At 44.3% G+C, this 23910-nt stretch overlaps 11 protein-coding genes across 11 annotated transcripts; 5 read left to right on the forward strand and 6 right to left on the reverse strand.

Moving 5' to 3' along the window:
- The first annotated feature begins 1472 nt into the window (after positions 1-1472).
- Positions 1473-2741, forward strand: LOC108617884 (E3 ubiquitin-protein ligase MARCHF5). The gene has a single exon (XM_018013738.2). The coding sequence runs from the start codon at positions 1737-1739 to the stop codon at positions 2652-2654; it is 918 nt and encodes a 305-aa protein (XP_017869227.1). The 5' UTR covers positions 1473-1736; the 3' UTR covers positions 2655-2741.
- A 179-nt stretch (positions 2742-2920) lies between these two features.
- LOC108617881 (protein mono-ADP-ribosyltransferase PARP16) lies at positions 2921-4337 on the reverse strand. Its single transcript, XM_018013736.2, has 2 exons — positions 4047-4337; positions 2921-3993 (listed from the first exon to the last, which is right to left on the reverse strand). The coding sequence occupies exons 1-2, from the start codon at positions 4184-4186 to the stop codon at positions 2994-2996; spliced, it is 1140 nt and encodes a 379-aa protein (XP_017869225.1). The 5' UTR covers positions 4187-4337; the 3' UTR covers positions 2921-2993.
- Positions 4338-5145: 808 nt separating this feature from the next.
- On the reverse strand, positions 5146-6749 carry GIIIspla2 (Phospholipase A2 group III). Its single transcript, XM_018013739.2, has 2 exons — positions 5806-6749; positions 5146-5737 (listed from the first exon to the last, which is right to left on the reverse strand). Exon 1 carries the CDS (start codon positions 6520-6522, stop codon positions 5812-5814), a length of 711 nt encoding a protein of 236 aa, XP_017869228.2. The 5' UTR covers positions 6523-6749; the 3' UTR covers positions 5146-5737; positions 5806-5811.
- A 90-nt stretch (positions 6750-6839) lies between these two features.
- Positions 6840-9612, forward strand: Traf6 (TNF-receptor-associated factor 6). The gene has a single exon (XM_018013732.2). The coding sequence runs from the start codon at positions 7187-7189 to the stop codon at positions 8648-8650; it is 1464 nt and encodes a 487-aa protein (XP_017869221.1). The 5' UTR covers positions 6840-7186; the 3' UTR covers positions 8651-9612.
- An 84-nt stretch (positions 9613-9696) lies between these two features.
- Positions 9697-11572, reverse strand: LOC108617877 (uncharacterized). Its single transcript, XM_018013731.2, has one exon. It carries the CDS (start codon positions 11345-11347, stop codon positions 9782-9784), a length of 1566 nt encoding a protein of 521 aa, XP_017869220.1. The 5' UTR covers positions 11348-11572; the 3' UTR covers positions 9697-9781.
- Positions 11573-11861: 289 nt separating this feature from the next.
- Positions 11862-16895, reverse strand: LOC108617880 (uncharacterized). Its single transcript, XM_018013734.2, has 2 exons — positions 16365-16895; positions 11862-16314 (listed from the first exon to the last, which is right to left on the reverse strand). Exons 1-2 carry the CDS (start codon positions 16893-16895, stop codon positions 15568-15570), a joined length of 1278 nt encoding a protein of 425 aa, XP_017869223.1. The 3' UTR covers positions 11862-15567.
- Gbeta5 (guanine nucleotide-binding protein subunit beta-5) lies at positions 11920-13277 on the forward strand. Its single transcript, XM_018013737.2, has one exon. It carries the CDS (start codon positions 11920-11922, stop codon positions 12988-12990), a length of 1071 nt encoding a protein of 356 aa, XP_017869226.1. The 3' UTR covers positions 12991-13277.
- On the reverse strand, positions 16888-17814 carry LOC108617748 (zinc finger and BTB domain-containing protein 41). Its single transcript, XM_018013513.2, has 2 exons — positions 17616-17814; positions 16888-17556 (listed from the first exon to the last, which is right to left on the reverse strand). Exons 1-2 carry the CDS (start codon positions 17667-17669, stop codon positions 17053-17055), a joined length of 558 nt encoding a protein of 185 aa, XP_017869002.1. The 5' UTR covers positions 17670-17814; the 3' UTR covers positions 16888-17052.
- Positions 17815-17936: 122 nt separating this feature from the next.
- Positions 17937-19628, reverse strand: LOC108617879 (uncharacterized). Its single transcript, XM_018013733.2, has one exon. The coding sequence runs from the start codon at positions 19486-19488 to the stop codon at positions 18133-18135; it is 1356 nt and encodes a 451-aa protein (XP_017869222.1). The 5' UTR covers positions 19489-19628; the 3' UTR covers positions 17937-18132.
- A 1298-nt stretch (positions 19629-20926) lies between these two features.
- alpha-PheRS (phenylalanine--tRNA ligase alpha subunit) lies at positions 20927-22683 on the forward strand. The gene has a single exon (XM_018013835.2). The coding sequence runs from the start codon at positions 21074-21076 to the stop codon at positions 22565-22567; it is 1494 nt and encodes a 497-aa protein (XP_017869324.1). The 5' UTR covers positions 20927-21073; the 3' UTR covers positions 22568-22683.
- On the forward strand, positions 22625-23863 carry LOC108617947 (uncharacterized). Its single transcript, XM_018013837.2, has 2 exons — positions 22625-22766; positions 22835-23863. Exon 2 carries the CDS (start codon positions 22838-22840, stop codon positions 23795-23797), a length of 960 nt encoding a protein of 319 aa, XP_017869326.1. The 5' UTR covers positions 22625-22766; positions 22835-22837; the 3' UTR covers positions 23798-23863.
- Positions 23864-23910: the final 47 nt, after the last annotated feature.

Raw genomic sequence — 23910 nt, forward strand, 5'->3', positions numbered from 1 at the left:
TTTTAATAATTAACTTTTTTTTTGGAATTTCGAATTTTGAATTTTTTATTTATTTTTTGAACAGTCAGGTTTTAATCTTTTGATTTTTTTGAATTTTTGCAGATCTTTGATTTGAAATATTTTTCTTTTTGGTTTGGAAAAACAATTTTTTTTTTGGTTGATTTTTCTTTTTTTTTTTTTGTTGAATAGTCAGGTCTGCTCGAGGCTGTGCCGTAGACTGACTGACTACATTTGTTTATTTACTTCTAAACAGGACCGAAACTGTCACTGTTGTCAAGGCTACTGAGTATAAATGGAAATTTGAATCTTTAGGGAAAAAAACGCGTTTTTCAAGTATTCGTCAAATTTGTTCAGTATTTTAAAGATCTGACCTACTCGTGGCGGAGACAAATCCAACAAATCAAAAACCATGAAAATTGGTCCGGCACATATCAAGTTATAAGTGTTGGAGCACTTTTACACAACTCTCTTTTATATATATAGATATGAAAATTTAATTTAATTTTCCTTTTTTTTTTTTTTTTTTTTTTTTGATTTATTTATTGTTTTTGTATTTATTCAAACAATTTGTGTACCCTGAACCCATTTTCAATGGGAAATCAGGGTATAATGGTTTTGTTGAAATGTATGTAACAGGACGAAGTGGGAATGGCAGACCCCATAAGATATATATATATTCTTGATCGGAGCGAAGAGCTGAGTCGATTTAACCCTGTCCGTCCGTCCGTCCATCTGTCCGTATCTTTGAACGCGTCGATCTCAGAAGATATAAGAGCTAAAGACTTCAAAATTTTTATTTAAAGATCCGTATATATAGCGCGGATATCAAGTTTATCTCCAAAAATCGATAACTTGTCCCGTTATTTGTTTATCAATAAAAACATTATCGAAAATTAGTAATAATATTATATCTGCTACATCTTTGGAGCTAGAGTCGCAAAATTTTAAAAGTACATTCATATGTACTTTATAGAATTTCGATTACAATTCACTCCTTGCCCTTTAATTTGTAAAAGGCATATGGCAAATACTAGAGACTTGTACACGCATTTTAATATACAATCACTATCTAAAAGTTTTATGAAGATAGATCCACAAGAAAAGTTATTAAACAATTAATTAATTAATAATGCTGCCTATGTGTGTTTGTGTGTGTGTGTGTATTTCTTGTGTAAGCAGAAAGACGCAAAGAATTATTGAATTACGACTAAAGCTTTCTTACTTGTTTCAATTGTATAGGATTTTATGCTAGCCTTCATCTATGGATAATATTTATAGGATATATTTCAGGAGCTGTCTGAAGGCCTCCGTTGCTCTGGCTTAAAACTTGTTATTTAGAATTAATTCTTTGTAAAAGTAAATAAATAAATAAATTTCAGGAGATCTCTTGTCTCTTTCACCCGAATGGCACTTATGGGGGAAATAGAGATTTGAAACCAAGCAAGCCATGTTAATGGACTTCCCAATGGATTTGAAATATGTATGTTCAGTTCACATTCGGGCATCTGTTGGTGCTGTGTTAAGAGCTTAACTTCGAACATGTTTTGAAGTCTGAAAAAAAACAGCAGCTAGTATAAATATAACAAAAATTTCAAGCAATTCCTCGAGAAAGTCTGAGTTTCAGCGCTCCTCAGAGCGCCAGCCAAATTACGTTTGTGTTGCGTTTCAAAATTATTGGTTAAACTGATAAATATTATCCATCCATTAATCCATTGATCTATCCATTCAATTAAGCCATGTTACGGGCAGGCCGCGGTCACCAGGACGGCTCAAGTGAGGAGCGCATGTGCTGGATCTGCTTGAATACAGAAGGGGGGACCTTGCACCACGACTGGCTGCAGCCGTGTCGTTGCCGTGGCACCAACAAGTGGGTGCACGAGGCTTGCCTCAGCCGCTGGATTGATGAGAAGCAGCAAGTCAACCCGGACGCTCCGGTGACCTGCCCCCAGTGCTACACCGAGTACATTATTGTGATGCCACCAGTTTGCCGTTTTGATGCAATGCTCGAGAGTGTGGAGAGGACGTACTGTCTGCTCTGTCCTAGCATTCTGATGGGTATGCTGGCCACTGTTGTGTATATGGCAACGCTCTCCTACGGAGCGCTTACACTTCACCAAATAGCTGGCTACGATACGAGCATTCAGCTGATGAAAGAGGATCCCACTTTTTTGTTGATCGTTTTGCCATCGGTGCCATGTGCCTTGTTGCTGCTGCGCCGTTTTGACTGGGATAACTGGATGGTGCGCTGGCTGCGCCGTCAACACCGTCAGTCTGTGGCATTGGAGCATTATGATGAGCAGGGGGATCTACTGCCTGGCGCTCCGCTAACCGATGAATATTTTGATAGTCTGGAGCCGGTCGATGAGGATGAAATGATGCAGGCCGGTACCATGAATTCGGAGAATATTGAGCGAGCCACATGCCGTGTCTGCACGGCCCTTAGTCTGCCCACCTTTTCAGTACTCATTGGGCAGACTCTCTATGGCAATGTGAACAGCAAATTGTTAAGCATAGTGTTGGGAGCCTTCACCTTCGAGGCTGTTAAGGGGTTGATCAGCGTCTATTTGCGCCAATGCCAGTATTATCGCCGACGTTATCGTAGTGTACTCGACTACACCACAGAGAACGTCCAGATGGCCGGCAGAACCATCTAGTTTCGCTAAAAATCAATCCATCACATGTTAATTTTGATGTTTAAAATAAAATTTGTAATTCCAACGGAAAGCATCGCTGCCACTAAATCCCCTAATCGATTACTATCACCGATTGCAGACGCTGCCTGATCAGAGTAAATTGCAATTTGCAACTTTATACTCGATAGTTTGCAACGTTTGCCAACACAGTAAAGAATCGCTGCACCTGTATACTTTACCACTTTCTCGACCATTCGAATCGTTTGGCAGCACCATTGAAAATCACGTTATCATTTTAAATTTTAATTTAAACCAAAACCCAAAGGTTGGCTGTGTTATGGTAATGAAGTTTGGATTATTTTAGACTGGGGACTGCCGATGAATTAATTTCAGGGCGTGTTTCTTCAGCCAACGGGCTATTCGAAAAAGCGTGCGGTTATTGCCAGATCTCTTTGTCTTTGCCTTGTTGTCCATGTTGCTGTTGTTATAGTCCAGGCGGCTGGCAAAGTTGAGCGGCAGTTCAATACGTTTTTTGACACCAGAATAGAACAGTAAATAGCGCACGCGCACGCTGGATGGATCGTGGACTACAAACTCCGGCTGGCCGTGCTCCTGTAATCGTATTTCATAATGATCCACTAGCTGGCAGATGACCAGACAGCGTGGAGCGCGACCGAAGCGCGAATGCATCCAGCCACTGCAATTTGTGTCGGAGCACTGAGCGGCTGCCAACTCTGGCAACTCGTACAGATGCATCGGTCTGGGCGTGTCGCGCATTATTAGCAATCGGTAAAGAAAGTACAGCGGACACCCAAAGTAGGCATGAGGACTGGTCGACTTCCAATAGCAGCGCGGATCGTCCTTGTAAATTACTTGCAGAATGTAGCCAGGATTGAGCAGTGGGCGCTTTAGATTCATTTTCTTGCACAGCCAACGCAATTCACCGCCGTCGACGCGCCGTAGACTCGGATACGCCTGCCACACAAGAATCCAGTGGAGCAGATGAATGTGGCTGATGTCTGTTTCGGCCAAGTGATTGATTCGGTAGTTGGAACTCAGGCTTTGCAGCAGACGGTGAGAGCTGGGCCAGGAGGAGACGATGCGACGCAATCCGTCGATATCGTAGAATGCGTCGCCCATAAAAATAGATGGCACAGGCACCAAGTTGCTGCGATATCCATCGCTGTGGGCCGCCGCTGCAAACATCAAGAGCTTCGCATCACTGGCACAGGCCTGGTACTCCAAGACATTGATGAGGACATCCAAAACTCTCAGCGTGGCCATGCTTTGCATACCGTAGTACTGACGCGTGTACGTTAGCTGGTTGTCGGCGCTCAGTGTTAAGTTGCTTGCGGCAAGCCTGCATGAGGGATCAATAGTTAGATGATTAGATTTCTGCTTGTTAGATAATACCCTATATCTAGGTCAGTTGACGAATCGTCGTCCTCCTCAATGCTATCGCTGTCGCTGTCAGTGCAGATCAGAGTTTTCCCGGAGAGGCTCTGGCTATCAATGATATCAGCGAGGCTGCGCACTTCATTGCGTTGATCCATAATTTTTCACACAAATGCAATTTTGGTTTGATAAATAGCTCTGTTCTAATTGTATTTATTTATGACTTATTTATTCATACATGTATGTACATATGTATATGTATCTACTATGAGCTGGCAATCGAAAGGCTACTTTGTTCATACTTCACAGCCGAAAATCAACGCTTTATATATATATACATATGTGTGTGTAATATTGAGTTGTGTAATGTGTTGTATAGTAGGACTCATTACATTGCTGACCTTTAGACAACGCAGCGATATTTATAAATAGGAATAACAAGCATCACACGTCACCAGCCTCTCGGATTACAACTGTCGGTTATCAGCAAAACGTTTGTTTACAAAATAGACGCAAGCACAGTGTACACGGCGCTGTAATATCAGGAAGTATCTGGAATGTGGAACAACAACAGACACACCCCCTTCACACAGTCGCACACCTGCAACGGCCAGTGATAAATAGCCCGAAGCGGTTGCACTTGAACTCGAATTCGAGTCTGTAACGGGCTGTTTGACAGGATACGATTATTGCATTGTTATCGATATGCCGATAGGCAGTAGCGCATCGTCGCTATGACGTGCGAGGATGTTTTGTCCAAAGTGCTAAAAATCCCGGATCCATCATGACGCATCATCGCCTAGACAATAACATATAAGCAAAATTTGTATAGAAAATGACGAGAATAACGGAGAAATGCGTTGTGTGTGATCATCAGGGGTTACTGTCAAAGGGTCATCAGCAACAACTACGTCAATGAGACTGAAAACTGAGACAAGATCCATCAATTAATAAACCATCCTCCGCCAATTGCATACAGGCGCACACACACACATACATGCACACTGTGAGTGTGTAAATGTACATACGTAGTACCTTCGAGACCTGATAACATTTGTCCCGAGTGTAAAGTACAAAATTCCAAAGCAATTATTTTTGATTGATACGACATAATTCGTAGAATTTTATTTAATCACTTTCATTTTTATTGTTGCTTTCGTATTTCCGAGCTAAACGCTAATTACAATAGACTAAAGTGTTCGTAATGTAAGCATAATTGAAATCAAGGCAAAGCCGAGTCGTCTGCCTCAACACTTAATAATAAATTAGTGTCATTAGGTGAACAATTTAGTTATCATTTTCATTATTTATAAACTACGCATATATAGTCATGCGTACTACTGGCTAGACCAACTACTTTAGCTATAAACTATTTAAAACTTTGTTTTACAGGCAGCCTATGTATGTTTGTATGCTTAAGCTAAGACTACGAAAGTTAAGTTAAGTAGTTGACATATATATGTATACATATATAGAGTAGAAAGCTTAATGTAGAGTATAGTTTAGTAATAATGTATGTCTTTCGTAAGTACGAGTTTTAAGTGTAGCAATTGCTCAAGTTGTTTTGTTGTTCATCTGAGCTTCGAGATTAGTTTGCCATTAGGTTTCAAACCTAATGTCAAATGCCAATTTTGCTTTTTATGTTAATTGTTTGCTGACGCACTTGGCAGGCTTAACTCAACTGGCTTTGGTTTCGGATGCATTCCCAGCTATATAAGTAAATGAACAAGATATTGATGTAACATGATCCGACCGCTACCAATATTTGAAAACTAACCTGCCCCTAAAACTTTTTGTTATCTCTGAGGTAGGCCTTATGGCGCACTGTTTCCTTCAAGCATTTATCCGACTCGCTGCCTGTGCCCCGCTGCTGACAGAGGGTTTCCGTTTTGAGGACGAAACACTGCGTCTGCACCATGTTGAAGAAGAGCTTGCCAATGGTATTGGCGTCCTCGTCGTTGGCCATTTTCAGGCAAGTGCGGAAGCGCCGATCGCAGCTGCAGTGAGACAGCGTGTACGGGCGATAGTTGAACAGATCGTACCGATTGGACATGGCCGGTATGTACATCTTGCAGTGATCGTGCTTCCGACAGCACTTGTCAGCCATCGATGCGCCGCCCAAGTGATTGTACGTTCCATTTGCCAAATTGCCACGCCCACACCAGCGTGTGTTGGGCGCTATGAACCAATCAGACACCTGGCGACGTCGGCGCGCGGCCGCAGGGGGCAGTGCGTCTGCAATTGTGTCGTCATCTTTATCGTACGATTCGTGACGTAGTTGCTGATGACCGCTATTGCCACTACTGGGGCTCTCTGTGTGTATTGGTGTTGACGCTGGTTTTGTTGTTGCTGGTGTTGTCGCTGCACTCGCAGAGGCAGCGGCAGCGACATTGGCGGGCAATGGCAGCTGTTTGGCAGCGCACATCTGCCAGGCGAACACAATTAAGCATAGCAAATAAATATAATTGCACTTCAATGCGATTGCGGTTGCCATTCTGTCAATCTGTGAATCTATCAATCTGTTAGTCTGTCAAAATCGTGTTTTCATTCAATGTTGTAACGTATTCTCTTTTAAGGCTTCGCGTTGCGTTTGCGGCACGCTTCTCACACTCAAATGTCGCTCCGACTACTGAAAGCTGGCGTTTTATGGGCTCGCAGGCTGCAGCTCGACTGGCGACTGGCTATTGGCAATTTCGCCGTGTGCGTGCGTATTAAGGGTCTGTGCAGGTGAATCGCTTATCTTTCGTCCAAAGCAGTGCTGTGCAGTGGAACATATGTTCGGCTGTCAGTGTTGCACAACTTGTGCAAAAGCTTTCTGGTAGTAGTCGCAATGCTGTTTTGAGTATTTATTTTATGTGAATAAATATGTAAATGTGTATTATTTTATTATTATTAAGCATGCATTTGTTCATATAACCACTGTGAATACAAAAATGTAGCCACTATTGTACTGTTAGTGATGTGACTTAATTTAAACTACTCTCCAGCGCAAAAAAAAAAAAAACAATCTACTGGGAACAGCTTGTCTCTCAGCTGTTAAGAGGATTTAGTATTTTGCAGCACTGGCCAACAAATAGCATCAATAGTTTTGTGTGTCGTCAGGTGGATCGAATTAAAAAAAAGAATTCAGGGCTAGCGTAGACTGAGTGGCGCAACGCATGCCTTTACGCACTAATGCAATGCAGCGAACTCAACAGGAGCAAAAGCAATTGAAGCTGCATCAGCAGCAACAGCACACGGAAGACCTACAGCAACAGCATCATCACCATCATCATCACCAACAGCAGCAGCAGCAGCAACAACAACAGCATAACAGTAATATTAACAGCAATGGGACGCACATTGCTGGCTGCAGCAATGCCACGCCCACAACGGCTGCAACAACGAATGCAGCTGTTGGCGCCACAGGAGTGACGCCGCCTCGTACTTTGGCACTAAACCAAAACTATGCAGCTTCGGACACATCGGGGGAGCACGATGGGGACACGGACTACCCGGACTCGCGGTATGAGTGCGCCATTTGCATAGACTGGCTAAACGAGCCGGTGCTGACGTCATGTGGCCATCGCTTCTGTAAGAGCTGCCTCAGTGATTGGCTGCAGAACCACAACCAGTGCTGCCCACTCGACAACAAGCAGTTGTCCGCCGAGCAGGATATTTTTCCCGACAATTATACGCGTCGCGAGATTGAACAAATCAAGCACAAGTGCCCCAATTCGCCGCATGGTTGTGCCGTGGTAGCCTCGCCCATCGAGCTGCATCGGCACTTACCCAGCTGCCCGTATCGCAGGCAGCAGCAGCAACAGCTCGAGGAGAAGTGTCCCTTCGCCAGCATCAAATGCGATTTTGTAGGTCGTCCCGAGACGAACCAGTTGGAGGAGCACCTCAAAACGAACATGCCGCACCACATGCAACTCATGCTACAGGCATTCCAACAAACTGCCATTGAGACTTGGCAGCCACACAAGCCCAGCTCCAGCTCCGCGCTGGAGAACGGCCACAAGGCGGGACAGCTGCCCCCGCCGCCGCAATACGCAAACGGAGTCGACGAGCAGATCGTCCAGACCATGTACCAGCGCATCGTCGTGCTGGAGCAGCGCACACGCGAGCTGGAGACACACATCGAGAATCTCAACAAGCAGCTGCGACGCCAGCAGCCGATCGACGCCCGTTACAGCAACGGCACCATCGTCTGGCAGATCGAGCAGCTGAGCTCCTTAATAGAGCGCCTGCGTGCCAATGCGAATAACCAGGTGTACTCGCACGAGTGCTATACGTCGCCGTACGGCTACAAGTTCTGCGCCCGTCTCAACATACAGCCGCGGAAACCGCACATGCTCAGTCTGCACGTGCATCTGATGCAGTCGGACAACGACTTCCACTTGGACTGGCCATTCAAGGGTCGCATCAAGCTCTGCATGGTGCACCCGGGCGACGCGAGTCTGTCACAGCACGACACCATCATGACCAAGCCAGAGATACTCGCTTTCCACCAGCCGCGCGAGGCTATCAGCACACGCGGCTTCGGATTTCTGGAGTACGCCAACATATCCAATATCATGCAACTGGGCTTCTGTGCCGACAATCGGCTCCTGATCAAGATTGAGATTAACATTGTGTGAATTGAATTGCCCAGGACTAACTACTGGCTCATGTGCTCAATATACACTAGATGCTTATATATACATACGAACGATAGGCGCTGAGATATGTATATTTTATATAGACCTTATACGATCTACGATTATTAGTCAAAACGGAGAAAAAACATCACAGCGAAGCAATTTTGATACCATAGTTTAGAAGCGACTTTATCAGATATATACATATATATATATATATATATATATATAGTATGTCATATAGCATACATGTAGTATGATAGCAATTCGAATAGGCCAAACTTTTGTATACGTTTACACGCATTTTATTGTTTAATAATGCAAAGAGAAAACAAAAGATTTGATGACGTAAATCGGATTAGACTCATTCCATGTTGGGATTTTGTTTGTTATCAGACTCCAATAAGATTCCAGTGACAGCTCGCGCATGTTATTGCCGGTTAACAGTTTCCAGTCATGCTAATCCATTCTCATTTCGCCTTTATTCTAATAAGTTTTATATTGTGATTACTTTGTTTCACATTTGCACTTAATTTAATGTTTTTTTTATATATATATATTACAACTTGTTTATAATTTTGGAACTTTGTGTTTAAAACACTTCCATTGGCATTGCTAGATTTTACCAATTCTAAACACACAAAAATACGTCCATTATGTTAAACAATTATTCTTAGGTGATTTTTTGTTAACCTTAAGAGCAATATACACACATATATTGATGGCAGCAGCGTGCATATATATAAACTAAAAATATTAATATTTATATACATACATACATATATTGAATTGTATTGAAGCAAGCGGGCAATATATTGCATATATGTATGTATGTATGTACATACATATGTATATGTATGTGAGATAAGCATATTCATAGTTGTGCAGTAATAAATTAGCGAGAACAACGCCACAAGAACAGCAACAACAAATAATAATAAAGGACCCTTTTGTACCGATAACTTACCGATTTATTTATTATCTTATGTGTGTCTGTGCCTGATCGTTAGAGACTGCAAGCTTAGTTGAATTGAAAACAATTTGAGTTACATTTTGATATATGTATGTACTTTTTTTTTAAATTCAATATTTACATATTACATACATTAGACTATGATTAGATCGCCATGATTATGGCACATGCCAGCTGCCCGCAGCTGCGACGGCAACAACCTCTACATGGGATGTGTGCTGGCCCTGGAGCAACTCTATGGTTACAGCCTCCTCCAGCAGTTGGTCGGTGTTGTCGGCTTCCTCCACCTCAATCTCGACATCGACTTGAGATGTCTTGGCCTTAGCTTTGGCTCTGGCCCGTGCCGACTCGTGAGTGCGCATGTGGGCATTGAGGCCGCCCGACTGGGCAAACATTTTGTTGCACAGCTTGCACGAATATTTGCGCTTCTCGGAGTGCAGGAGCTTGTGGAGGCGTAGCGCTTTCTTGCGCTGGAATGTGGAGCCGCACACATCACAGACGAAGGGCCGCAGATTCGTATGCGAGACGGCGTGCACGTTGAGATCGTGGAAGCTGTAGAACGCCTTGCCACACACTTCGCACTTGGCAGGCCGTTCGCCCGTGTGGCGCCGCATGTGGGCAGTGAGTACGCCACGATCGCGGCAGGGACGACCGCATACCTCGCATATGCATGGCATGCGACCGGTATGGCATATGTTATGCGACGTCAGCTCCTTTTGCGTGTAGAAGGTGGCCTCGCAATCTGGCTGCTGGCACTTGTAGGGCTTGATTCCGCTGTGCCTTTGGCGATGGCGCATCATGTTGCCAGACTGCGTGAAGGGCTTGCCGCATATGTCGCAGAAGATGCCCGTGTGCTTCCAGCGATGGCCACGCAAGTCGCGCTCAGTGCGGAAGGTCTGATTGCACTCAGGCTCGTCGCACTTGTAGATCTTGGAGGGATCCTTGCGCGGTTTCTTGCGAACGCTTCCAGCTGTGGATGTCGTCATGGCATCGCCTGCAGCTACCCTGTGCGGCTTTGGCGGCTTGCAGAAATTGTGTTTGCTGCGTTTGTGGCTCTGCAGGCTGCGTTTGGTGTTGTAGGCGCGATCACATTGGTCGCACTGGAAGAGCATGTCTCTAGTGTCGTCCACTTCCTCATCATTGTGATCGGAGCCTGAGTGTTCATTGCGGTCAATACGACCTTCGCTGTCGTTGCCGTCACCCGTCATCCAATCCAAATGTTTGTCCATTGGCGTGTCATCCTCCGACTGTCGCACCACTCTATTCTTGAGTGTTGCATCGCGTCGTTGGCGCCTGGTTGCAATTGAGCCATTCTGTTCTTCAGATGCACTGACATCTGCATCTTTATCAGTCGCGTGTTCCCGGTCAAGCAGCGCTATTTGGGCCAAGTCCACATTCACATTGTCATTGGAAGCGTGCGTCTCGTCATTGGCAATGGGATCGTCCTCGGATTTAATGGCCAATGGCTCGACCTCCACCGGCGCATCCAGATGCTGCTCTACGGCATGTGTAGCGAACAGCTTGCATTCTTCAGTCTCCGTCTCCGTATCTACCTCTGACTCTGTCAGATGCTTGAGTTGAAAGTGTTGAGGAAATCCTTCAAATGGCACTTGCTGGCCGCAGAGCGCACAACTAACATCGTAATTTGTTGGGCTGACGCAGAATACCTCGCCGCAACGAAAATTAAAATATGAACGATCAAAATCTGGTTGCAATTTAATCATCCTGTGGAACACTGATTACAGCACCGATGCTCTAAAATTGGGCCCATTTAACTTTGGCGTCGTATCAGGCTCCCAATCAAAGCCGCCGTCGCACCAAACACTGGACAGCTGTGCGTCGATGAAGAATTCGATTAATATACATTACGGGGCAATCGATATTTCTTTAATGTTTACATTTAAGTGCATAACTACGATTAAATAAAATGTTCATTAGAAGCAGAATGAATACATGAGTAGTTCAATGTGCAACAAAAAAATATAACATTAGTATTTTTATGTTAAAATAGTGAAAAGTAGTAGTTTCAAATAACCGCCCTATCCGAAGTATCGATACCAAATCAACTGCAAGTGTTTGAATTCAAAACAATTGTTTATTTAATCGCTGTTAGTGTTGTATTACAGCTGTTAAATTGCAATTTTCGAATTTTGCACACTGGTAGCTGCCGCCCGTTGTGTATTCGTGTATACACTTTTTTTTTCTAACTGCAATCAGTATATTGATTTTTCGCCCCCGCTTTTCCATTGAAGTCTACGGCACGGGCAGAGCATAAACATAAGAATCTATTGTAAAAATGTCGGAGTGCGCCGCTTCAGCCAGCAATGTGAATGCCAATGAAAAGATGGCCAGCTTGCTGAAAGAGGCGGAAAATTTGAAAGCTAAACTAGAGGAGGAGCGCCAAAAACTGAACGATGTCAGTCTTTCAACCATTGCTGAAAGGCTGGAGCAGATAGCCTTCGTAAACATAAAGCCACGTAAGGTGTTGAAAGGTCACCAGGCGAAAGTGCTGTGCACCGACTGGAGTCCCGATAAGCGCCACATTATCTCATCATCTCAGGACGGGCGCCTAATAATCTGGGATGCGTTTACCACAAACAAAGAGCACGCTGTGACAATGCCAACCACTTGGATAATGGCATGTGCGTATGCGCCATCCGGCAACTATGTGGCCTGTGGTGGCCTGGACAATAAAGTAACCGTATATCCGATTACCTCCGATGAGGAAATGGCTGCCAAGAAGCGCACTGTCGGCACGCACACCAGCTACATGTCGTGCTGCATCTACCCCAATTCAGATCAACAAATACTCACAGGCAGCGGCGACTCCACATGCGCTCTGTGGGACGTCGAATCTGGCCAACTACTGCAAAGTTTCCATGGCCACTCCGGCGACGTGATGGCCATCGACTTGGCGCCAAATGAGACGGGCAACACCTTCGTCTCTGGCAGCTGTGATCGCATGGCCTTCATTTGGGACATGCGGTCTGGCCATGTTGTGCAGTCCTTCGAGGGCCATCAGTCGGACGTGAACAGTGTCAAGTTCCATCCATGCGGCGACGCCATCGCTACGGGCTCCGACGACAGCAGCTGTCGTCTGTTCGACATGCGCGCAGACCGCGAAGTAGCCGTCTTTGCCAAGGAGAGCATTATCTTTGGCGTCAACTCAGTGGACTTTTCAGTCAGTGGGCGACTCCTCTTTGCCGGCTACAATGACTACACCGTCAACCTCTGGGACACGCTCAAATCGGAGCGCGTCTGCCTGCTGTACGGCCACGAGAACAAGGTCTCCTGCGTGCAGGTCTCACCCGACGGCACAGCGCTGTCCACTGGCAGCTGGGACTACACCATCCGAGTGTGGGCCTAAGCCATAAAACCAGCAAAAATATATGTGTGTGTATTATACGAATGTGCATATGCATATATGTGTAAATTGAATCTGTTGAGCGCGCTCCTGCTGTTGTTTGTCAGCTTTCAGCTATTTTTTTTTCTGTCTGCGTGTTACACCAAATACTATATACTTTAAGTATGATGCAAAGGAGGCGAAGTGCACGCAACCAATCCAAAGAGAAGGAGCTCGTGTATATCTATGTAAACATATTATGCGCTAGTTCTAAGTTCCTGTTCGAAATAAATGTTGAAGCGAAAACCAAATTCTTCAAGCGTTTCATTCAAAAACTAAGGGCAGCTCTAGCGGTATTTATAGAACTTGTTTATCATATCATATATACATACATACACACTACGTCCTCTCTCGCTAAATCGTAAAAAACTTGCTAGCTAATTCGAAATACATTTGCACAAGTTTAAAACCGATTATTGATATAATTTTAAATCGATCAAAACAATTTAACTTGACCTTCGACAAAAATAGACGGACCAGGGGTAAATCATCTAAGATCGGCATCCTAATCATACTTAAATACTTTATAAAGCGCTACGCATTCTTTCTGTTACATACATTTTTACAAAACCGTTATATCCTGACTTATCCTTTTCAGGAGCAGAATACACAAGAAGGGTATTTTCGATTAAGATAATATGCCTGTTCATTCAATTTTTTTTTTGTGCCTTAAACCTCCGTTTAATGAAAAGCTAGACGAATCAAAATCACTATGTGATTCGTAAAGAGTCGAGTCCTTAGTAAAGGGGACTTATGTATGTATGTTTACATAGAAAAGGCTCCAAATTGAGTCGAAGAACTACGTAGATAAAATTATTTTTATATTGCATTTATATATGTATAAGACATTAGCTTTATTTTTTATGACACACAATAGCTGATGATAATTATACACATATAGTATTATAACAAACTTATTATAGTTCTTTAAATGTTAGTGAATATATATCCTTTCGGAACAACTATGTTATGTACAATAATTAATAATATTACATGTATAATAGCCAACGTATTACAGTTAAGGAGCGCTTTCAACGTATTACAACTATGTTATGAGTTACAAGGTTCTGTTTATGCAATTTCTTTTGGAAGAATTTCGTTTATGATATACAATATCTAATGATAGTATTACATATATAATAGCCAACATATCATAGGAAAATAGAGCTATATAAGTGCTATGCTTCACAAGATTCTGTAGCCTATTTTTGTTATATAATGGCGAAAAAAGTATTTTGACAACGCATTGCAATAACTTAAACCGCCCATTTATGCATATTGCGAGAAGGAACGATACTTTTTCCTTTTGAAAGAGTTCATTAATAGTCTCAAGAGAGTAGCACAAATACAATTGAAAGAGAAGGTAAACACAATTTTATAATAATTGTGATTCGTAGTTTCTGTTAGAATCCACGTATATCAACAGAGAAAACCGTCCACGCTTGTTTGAAACGAAAAAAATAAAATGGTTTTCGGGTTCGGTCGAACCTTGATAGGTCTAATCTGCGTTGTCCTTTTATATAATCTCACACATTCTCAATAATATTCAGATCGGGGCTTTGAGGTGGTCAATGTAATATATTGACTCCAATATATTTATACACTCAGTTATCATATGGGCCTTGTGGCATGGAACGTTGTCCTGCTGATAGACCAATGAGCATATCACCGGAATTCCATGAGATTCATCCAGGACACGTAAATATTTGTTATTCTTCATTGTACCATTTATGGATATCGATACGGTAAAGACATTGAAGCACACGCAAACATGATCGATTCCCCGCCATTCTTAGGCAACCGGCTATAAATCTTCTTATCTAATCCTTGATACTCAAAAGAGCTTTCATCTATCCATAATATCTATTTCCAGAATGATTGCGGCTTTCTTACGAGAGACTTAATAAATCGTAAACTTTGGTTTACGATTTAGGGATTTAAAGGTATAAAACGAGCTACAATATAGAAAAAAACAGCCTTCTTTAGACGTCTTTTGACAGTTTTCTGTCTGTTGATATTATATGATAGTTTTTTAAATCGATCGACATTGTTTTTGGCAAATTCCGCACCTAAGCATCAATATTGGCGGTTTTTATAGGGTTTGTTTTAAATAATTTTTCTATTTTCTGTTAATTTAGGTAGTAAATTGTTTATAGAGATACATTCTACATACATTCAATCTGCTAAGGTATTCCACAGAAATATCTGAATTATTCTTCTTAGCCAATTAATTTTTAATGAATTCAATTGATGCACGTCATTTGCCCATAATCTAACAAAAACTACGACAAACAGTGGTAATTATTAAACAAGTTACAAAAATAGCTTTAAAAAATTAAAAAAATAAATGAAAAGAAATGTCAAAATACTTTTGTCCAGCAAAGAGATCGAGAAGCTTTTACAATGCGTTGTCAAAGTATTTTTATCCACCATTGTATTATGATTATAATACATACATTATAGCCTAATTAGTATAAGTGTAGTTTGAGCACGTTTGCAATATTGAAAAGTGACTGTACAAGTAGCTCAGTGCGGGGATGCTCAAAGATGGGGTGGGCAGGCTATAGCTGAGCCGCTATCAACAATGCCATTGATGGCCTGCGCTTTGTGGCCACGCATATGGGCGGACAGCCCCGCTGCCTGGGCGTAAGCATTGCCACAGATCTTGCACTTGAACTTCTTGACGCCCAAATGCAGATGTTTGTGATGGTAGAGAGCCTTGGGGCGTGAGAAGGCAGCCTCACAATGGTCGCACTTGTACGGCCGCTCCGTGGAGTGCATGGCCTGGTGCTCGTTGAGCAGCGACTTCGATGCGAAACAGCGCGCGCAAGTCTGACACTTGAACGGCTTCTCGCCCGTGTGCGTGCGCCGATGCACAATTAGTGCATCGCGGTAGCGCGAGCGGTAGCCGCATAGCTCACACACGTAGTTGCGCTCAGTGCTGTGGACGCGACGATGCGACGTCAAATTGTGCTGGCTGACAAATGACTTGCCGCAACTCTCATGCTCGCATTTGAATTGTCGCAGACCCGAGTGGGCCTGCACATGGCGTAGAAGAGTGCGTGAGCTTTTGTACACCTTGCCGCACACGTTGCACGGAAACTCGGTGTGTTCCTTGCGACGATGCGATAACATGGCGCGTTGCACGTCGAAAGTGGCATCACAATCGGTGCACTTGAAGCCGTTCGGGTGCGGATGCCTCACCTTAACATGCATATTTAGGTACTTCTGAGTCGTGTATTTGCCCCTGCAGTATTTGCATGGGTACTCCTTGGGCTCGGGTTGTTTCTGCAAATCATATTGATCACATTATCCACAATATAACGTGTACAACTCACCTTAAATACAGATTGCGCTTCCGTTTCACTATCAGTTGCCTCCTCATCATCATCGACATCAGTGAAGCTCGGGACCCTTGCTGTGGGTGCATCCAGCTCGTCTGCACTATGGCAGCTTTCCTCGGTCCGCCCATTTTTGTTGCTTTCCAATTGCACTGTTTTCAGCTTGACCTCGTCGAACGAACAGACTCGCAATGCATCGCCGTCGTTGTCATCCTCATCTGATCCCTCGTTCCGTTCATCGTCGCCTGCATATGCTGTTGCATTTAAAGGGGGCAACTGTTGACATGCGTCACTTCTATCGGCCTTGACCTGCGTACGCGGTTTGCCCTGCTTGTCGAAATGTACGTTGCGTATGTGCATCGAGAAGTCATCAAATGCAAAATGTTTCATTTCGCAGAGACAGCAAACCAGCTGGAAACTACAGAATTCGTTTTCGCTTTCGTAGAATATTTCGCCACATTTTGGGCGCAGTTGCGGATTAACATGCAGTCGCGAGAAGTCCACATTGACTAGACACTGCTTTAACATGCTGCGAATTTGTTTATTTCAACATTTGCCATGAAAACAAATATAAACAAATTGATACTCGCCCACACAACTACCAAAACAATGCATCGATAGCACGATTCCCATAACAATAGAAATGCTATCGAAATGATATAGTGTTGATAAATGGCTACGCGGGCTAATTTAAAATCGTTTTGATTGTGTCAGATACTTTTACATTGGTTGTGGCCGTTGCTCGCTCGTTGCGTTGGCGATGCCAGCGCTTGTGCTGCGCATATCCTGCTGCCTGCGCGTAGGACTTCTCACATACGCCACATTTATACTGCTTCACCTGAGCATGAAGCGGCCTATGATGATAAAGCGCGCGTGCACTAAGGAATCCTACATTGCACTCCCTGCACATGTAGCGACTGCGTCGTTGATCTGTATCCATATGACTCTCATTGTGTGTGGTTAATTGGTATCGTGCCACGAATGATGCATTGCATATGTTACAACAGAAGGGTTTCTCGCCAGTATGACGGCGCTTGTGCACCTTTAAATTTCCAGATATGCGAGTTCTATATCCGCATTGCTCGCACATATGACGCAGTAGATTGTTGCCAGGATCAGAGTCCTCGGATTGATCGGACTTTGAACATTTTAAGCCTTGCTTCTTTTTTGCATTTGTTTTGCTCGTTATCTTCGATAAAATTTCGTAATTAACATGTTGAACAATTTTCAATCAAATGTTGCACTTACCAGAACCTCACCGGCCATTGTCACGCAGTGCATGCTAAATTTAATCGTTGGCATTATGTTAAACGCGCGATTTGGTATTTGTAGCTCGATTAATTGTTGTCAAAAGGAGCTAAATTTAAATTACATACAACCTCTCCCTTCCCCACTATCAGTTACAACACACTTAACAGAATCGAAAGTACTTTGTTAGACAATCGATAACATTCTTTCGATTGGTGAATTTCAAATTGTTTTCAGCGCATTAATAAAATCGAACTCACTTCGATCGACGATCAATTACAATATTTCGATTATTAAATTTGAAATGTGAATGCGAATAAAAACGATCAGATAAGAATTTTAATAGCTTAGAATATGTATATATATACATACATATGTATATCAATGTACTTTGTACATGCACATAGACATGCACATAGAATTCGCCTAAACTATGCCTGAGTGCTTACAAGTAAAAACATAACGAGTAAATAGGGCAAACATACTACATAATGGAAGATAATGGATTACAGATTATTCAGCCATTGAGCTCGTCGTTGCGGTGCTTTCGCATGTGCCCCGCCAGACCCGCTGCCTGAGCATACTCATTGCCACAGAGCTTACACACGAACTGTTTCGTAGCTGCGTGCAAGAACTTGTGGTGGTAGAGTCCCTTCTGGCGAGAGAACGTGGCGCCGCATACCTTGCACACGTGCGGCCGCTCCGTCGAGTGCATGGCCATGTGCTCGCGCAGACCCGAGTGGGAGGGGAACCGCTTGTCGCACACCTTGCAGCCGAAGGGACGCTCGCCCGTGTGACTGCGCAAGTGGACACGAAGCGTCTCCTTGTTGCGGCAGCTGTAACCGCAGCTCTCGCACACGAAGTTCTTCTGCTCCGAATGCACCTTGCTGTGGTTCCGCATGTGGCGCGTGGTAAAGAAACGCTTTTCGCAACCCGGATAGCTGCATGGCACATCGCGCTCATTTGTATGCTTCAGCTGGTGCCGCTTCAGCTCGTGGCGCGTCTTGTACCGCCGATTGCATATCACACAGGGCGCGCCGCCGTGCACCTTCACCACATGCTCGTCCAGCAGACGGAGCCGTGGCAGCTGCTCATTGCACTCCAGGCAAACAAAGGCGTCGCTCAGGCTGATGTCATGGTCCCGCTTCACATGCTGCCGCAGCGTGTACTTGCCGTGATAGACCTTATCACAGTGCTCGCACTTGTATTTGGGCTTGGGTGCGTGCACCTTGGGCGGCTCGTAGTCTGCGTCGATGTCCACATCCACGTCGTCCTCTGAGACGGCGTCGGTATACTTGTGCTGGCGCTCCATGTGGCGCTGCAGCGACTTCTTGCTCCGATACGTTTTGTTGCAGTGTATGCAGGTCAGCTGCTCCTTTGTGGCCGTGAGTGGTGCCTCCTGCTCATGGCCTATGGCATCTGAATTGTCAGCATCTGATCCTATGTGATCATTGTAGGGGCGCTCCGTCGACACATCCCATTTCATGATTCCGACGGGATCCTCCAAGTCATCCTCCGTATCATCATCGTCGTCGTCCACCAGCTGCTTACTCTCGCCCAGAAACTCAGTCCCGCTGTTGGCAGCCAAGTCGTATTCATTGGTTGTCACTTCATACCAGGAAAACAAATTTGTTTGAGTTGCCGAGGTGCTGCTGTCCATGTCCTCCTGTTTCGGCAGCATCACCTCCGCTTTGAGCAGCCCGTCCTCAAAGTGCTCATTCTGAATGTGTAGCAAAAAGTCGGCGAACACAAAGCTCTTCATGTGGCAGAAAGCGCAGTCAATGCGATAGCTGTTTAGACTTTGGAAATACACCTCCCCACACTTGGCATTGGCAATGCCAGCAAATGTGTCCGGCTTGAGTGCCTTCAGCATGTTCAATTTCTTATTCGATCCGCTTCCGCTAACTAATAAGCATTTGTGTGATATTTTCTAGTTCTGATTAGACTGCAACAAGCAACGCAAACAAATCGTGTTGTCGTTTCAATTCTGACTGACTGGCCCAACAGCTGTTTTGCTTTGACATTTTACAGCACTGCATTTTGCCAGGATGCAGCAGGTCTTATTCACTCAATTGGCTGGCGCTATGAAATTCCACATAGTCTCCTTTAAATTAAATGTACATATTTATTCTGCTAAAATTCTTGTTGGATTTATTTATTGCATTGACTCACTGAAATACATACGTAAATATACGTACATTAGTATATTTTGCCTTGCTTGGAATTGGATGGCACAGCTCCTAGCTACTATAGCTACTTGATTAGTAAGATATACATAGATACATATACAAACACAGATGCAGATACATAGATCTGATACTATATTAACTGTTTATTGTAGCTTCGGGCTTCACATGAATAAACTGGTGCTGCTGCAAGTGCTTAAAGTCCACAAACTTTTTGTCGCACAGTTCACAGCTGTATTTGGCCAAGCGATAATGTTTCTTTAGTTTGTGGGTGCTTAGCGTGGAGGCACTTCGATAACTGTTGCCGCACAGCTCACAAGTAAACGGCAATAAGGATGTGCATAGTTCGGCGTTGTCTGCCTGATCCTGGCCTTTGTGTGTGGTTCCAGTCGCATGCATCTTGCGTTTATGGGTGTCCATTTGATTGCGGGTGTAGAAGCTCTTGTCGCAGCTATTGCAAGCCCAACAGCGCAATTGAGTGTGCCGCAGCTCGTGGCTAAGCAGAGCACTGCGATGGGTAAATAGCTTCTCGCAATGTTGGCACTGGAGTTCCTTGCGATCTTCATGCGTGCGCAAGTGGCGTGTTAGCGTGGAGACGGCTCGGAACTGCTTGCCACACATGTCGCACTGATGGGGCTTGCTGCCGGTGTGGATATTCAGATGGGTGTCCAGCAAATATCGTCGTCGAAATGTCCGCCCACAATAAGCGCACGAATTTGGTCCATTGCGTCGCTTATCAGGTTGCCGCTTGGACTCGACAAACGTAAAAGCATCATATCCCGTTTCTACGACAGGTGGCAGCTCCGACAACGATGGTAGCTCAACAACAGGTTCATTCAAACAGCTAATAGGTGCCCCAGTGTTCTCTTCCTTTACGTTGTGAAGTTCTGGCTGAAAGTGGTCACTAATAAAATGCTGCTGGAATGCGACGTAGTCCAAAAAAGTGCTGCCGCAAATACATTTTATCAGAAAGTTTGCTTCTACGGAAGTGTCGCAATGAATTTCGGCGCATTTTGTGTTTATGCTTATGTTTACAACTTCGACCATTTTCCAATGACGATAAATAAAAACAAACACTAGAGATCCATTAGTAGTTTCCAACACTCTTCGTGCAATACATCGCAGTGAAATTTGCAAATGCTTATCGATATTTGACTACTGCAACACGCGATTTGTAATTGTAAGATTGCGTTTGCAAATTCGTATACGTCTTCAGTTACCGTTGTATTAAATTGAATTAGGTGATTAGCAAAGGCATATACGGCTGACAACATGCATCCCGATCTCACCGAGCGCATCCTACAGCATTTGGAGACAGTCGACAAAGTGAATACTCTAGAACTTGCCACGCAATTCAGTGTTGACCATCAGAAAGTTGTCGGCGCCTTAAAGAGCATACAGGCACATGGCGATCTAGTCATCGCTGAGACAGCCACACAGAAAAACTTGGAACTGACCGACGAAGGTCAGTCCGTGGTCGAAAAGGGCAGCCATGAGGCTATCGTCTATTCATTGGTGCCCCCGGAGGGTATAGCTCAAGCAGCTCTGATGGTTGCCGGAGGACCCAATGCTAAAGTAGGCTTCAGCAAAGCCATGTCCCAGGGCTGGATACTCTTAGATAAGAGTGTGAACCCACCGCTGGTTAGACGAAAGGTGGACAAAATTGTCGACAATGTGAAAGATCAGCTGGTGTTGGTGGCCAGTGGCAAATCGCAGTTAACTGCTAAAGATGTAGCCGACTACAAGAAACGGAAACTGCTGCAGGAGACTACTACAAAGAGTTTTATTTTGAGTAAGGGTCCAGAGTTTGCCACAACACTTACTAAGTTGGAAACGGATCTTACCATGGATATGCTAACCAGTGGTTTGTGGGAGCAGTTGAAATTCAAGTCATATAACTTTGATGCGTTGGGCGCGGCACCGACGCGTGGTCATCTGCATCCGCTACTCAAGGTGCGCACTGAGTTTCGCCAAATTTTTCTTGAGATGGGATTCTCAGAAATGCCCACCAACAACTACGTGGAGTCATCTTTCTGGAACTTCGATGCACTATTCCAGCCGCAACAGCATCCAGCACGCGATGCCCACGATACGTTCTTCATCATCCACCCGGCGCAGAGCCACAAGTTTCCCCAAGAATACCTCCAGCGGGTCAAGGCCGTACACTCAAAGGGTGGCTACGGGTCGCTCGGATACGGCTACGACTGGAAGCTGTCGGAAGCGCAAAAGAATCTGCTGCGTACCCATACAACAGCCGTGAGCGCACGAATGCTCTTCAAGCTCGCAAACCAGGAGGGTGGCTTTAAGCCAGCCAAGTACTTTAGTATAGACAAGGTGTTCCGGAATGAGACGCTGGATGCTACCCATTTAGCGGAATTTCATCAGGTGGAAGGCGTTATTGCAGACGTGGGTTTAACACTGGGAGATTTGATTGGCACGCTTTATGAATTCTTCCGAAAACTGGGTATTACTCAGCTGGAGTTTAAACCGGCATATAATCCATATACGGAGCCCAGCATGGAGATATTCTGCTATCATCCGGGTCTGGCCAAATGGATTGAAGTGGGCAATTCAGGCCTTTTCCGCCCGGAATTGCTCCGACCCATGGGGTTGCCAGAGAACGTTAATGTTATTGCCTGGGGCCTGTCGTTGGAAAGGCCCACGATGATCAAGTACGGCATTAACAATATTCGGGACTTGGTGGGACCGAGAGTCGATCTGAAAATGGTTGAAGACGGCCCTATTTGCCGATTGGATCACGTCTAGGCTTGCTATTGCTATTTCAATCATAATTTTCCAAATACACATATTTGAATAGTTAAATGTCGCCGCCTTTCAAACCTGCACTCAATAAATCAACACTGTTTTGCAACACCGATAAACGTGGAAAAGTAATATTACAGCCATCGGGCAATCGAAATAGCTATCAAATAAAAACATAAACAAAAGAAATATCGAAACTAAGGTTTTTATTTTTCTTGATTTGTTTCTTGAGTATAAAAAATAAAATTTTTTGTAACATCCCCACTGTAGATTATGGCTAACGCTGATCTTGAACTTGACAAGGAGAATACACAATCACTGCAGCAATCCATTCATCAGACGCTGGGCAGCCAAAATGCTAGTGAACCACCAAAATCGCACATTTCGATTGGGACAAAATTTGTTATACCACAACTTTTACCTCCGAGAAACACAAGCCAGCCAGCAAGTGCCGAACAGTTGGAACACAATCGCGCTGCGGCAGCACACAACGAGCAGCTCCTTAATGCAATTAGAATTAAGCAGAGTGAAGCTAGAGATCATCCAGGATCCACTGAAAACATCACCATGCGTCAATTGATCATACCCAATCTATTAACAGCTTCGGGCGAGACTCTCGAAGATACTCACCTTCAAATACCGTTAAACAAGCTGCTAAAACAGAGCAATTCATTGGACCTGACTCCAGTGATAAAGGGAGTGATCAGTCTGAATATCACCGCTGACGAAGCTGGTCAAATTACCAAGCTGAAGACCACAAAGGAAAATCCAGAACGTTCACAAGCAGTGAAAACAATTGATCTAACCTCAACTCTAATTACCAGACACAAAGATGCCGCACCCCGCGAAGCGGCAACCAAGTTGCGCCATAAGCAGGCATCTTCCGTTGTGGAGCACTTTGATATTCCATTTATCAGCTGCGATCGTCCCCCTATTGGCTTGTTGTATGAGAAGAACCTGATACGTATGTCAGGCGATACGGACCCATTCCCTTCGAGAAATATGGAGAAATCCAGTGCTGTTGGGAGTATGATGGATGCATCAGTGGGCTATCCCAGACCACGAAAGCCACAGCTTAAGTATGCGGCGTCCCCATCTGAATTGCAAAATCTAAAGTTGTGCAAACGGGAGGATTATGGCGCGAATATTAAACGGTTTCGCTTTGATACTCCATCGCCCGATGAAATTGTGAAAGCCGCTCTGCAGAAATCCCTGCGCATATCGCGCACATAGTCCTAGAAATATCTATACTTACTTAATGCCTATGTGTACAAGTTGACATTAAACGTTATTAATATATTCCCCGCGAAGAAATATCTTCAAGATCGCACAATTGTTTTACCAAT

The sequence above is a fragment of the Drosophila arizonae genome, chromosome X, assembly GCF_054131065.1.
Source record: "Drosophila arizonae isolate 15081-1271.41 chromosome X, UAZ_ARI_1.0, whole genome shotgun sequence".
NCBI lineage: Eukaryota > Metazoa > Arthropoda > Insecta > Diptera > Drosophilidae > Drosophila > Drosophila arizonae.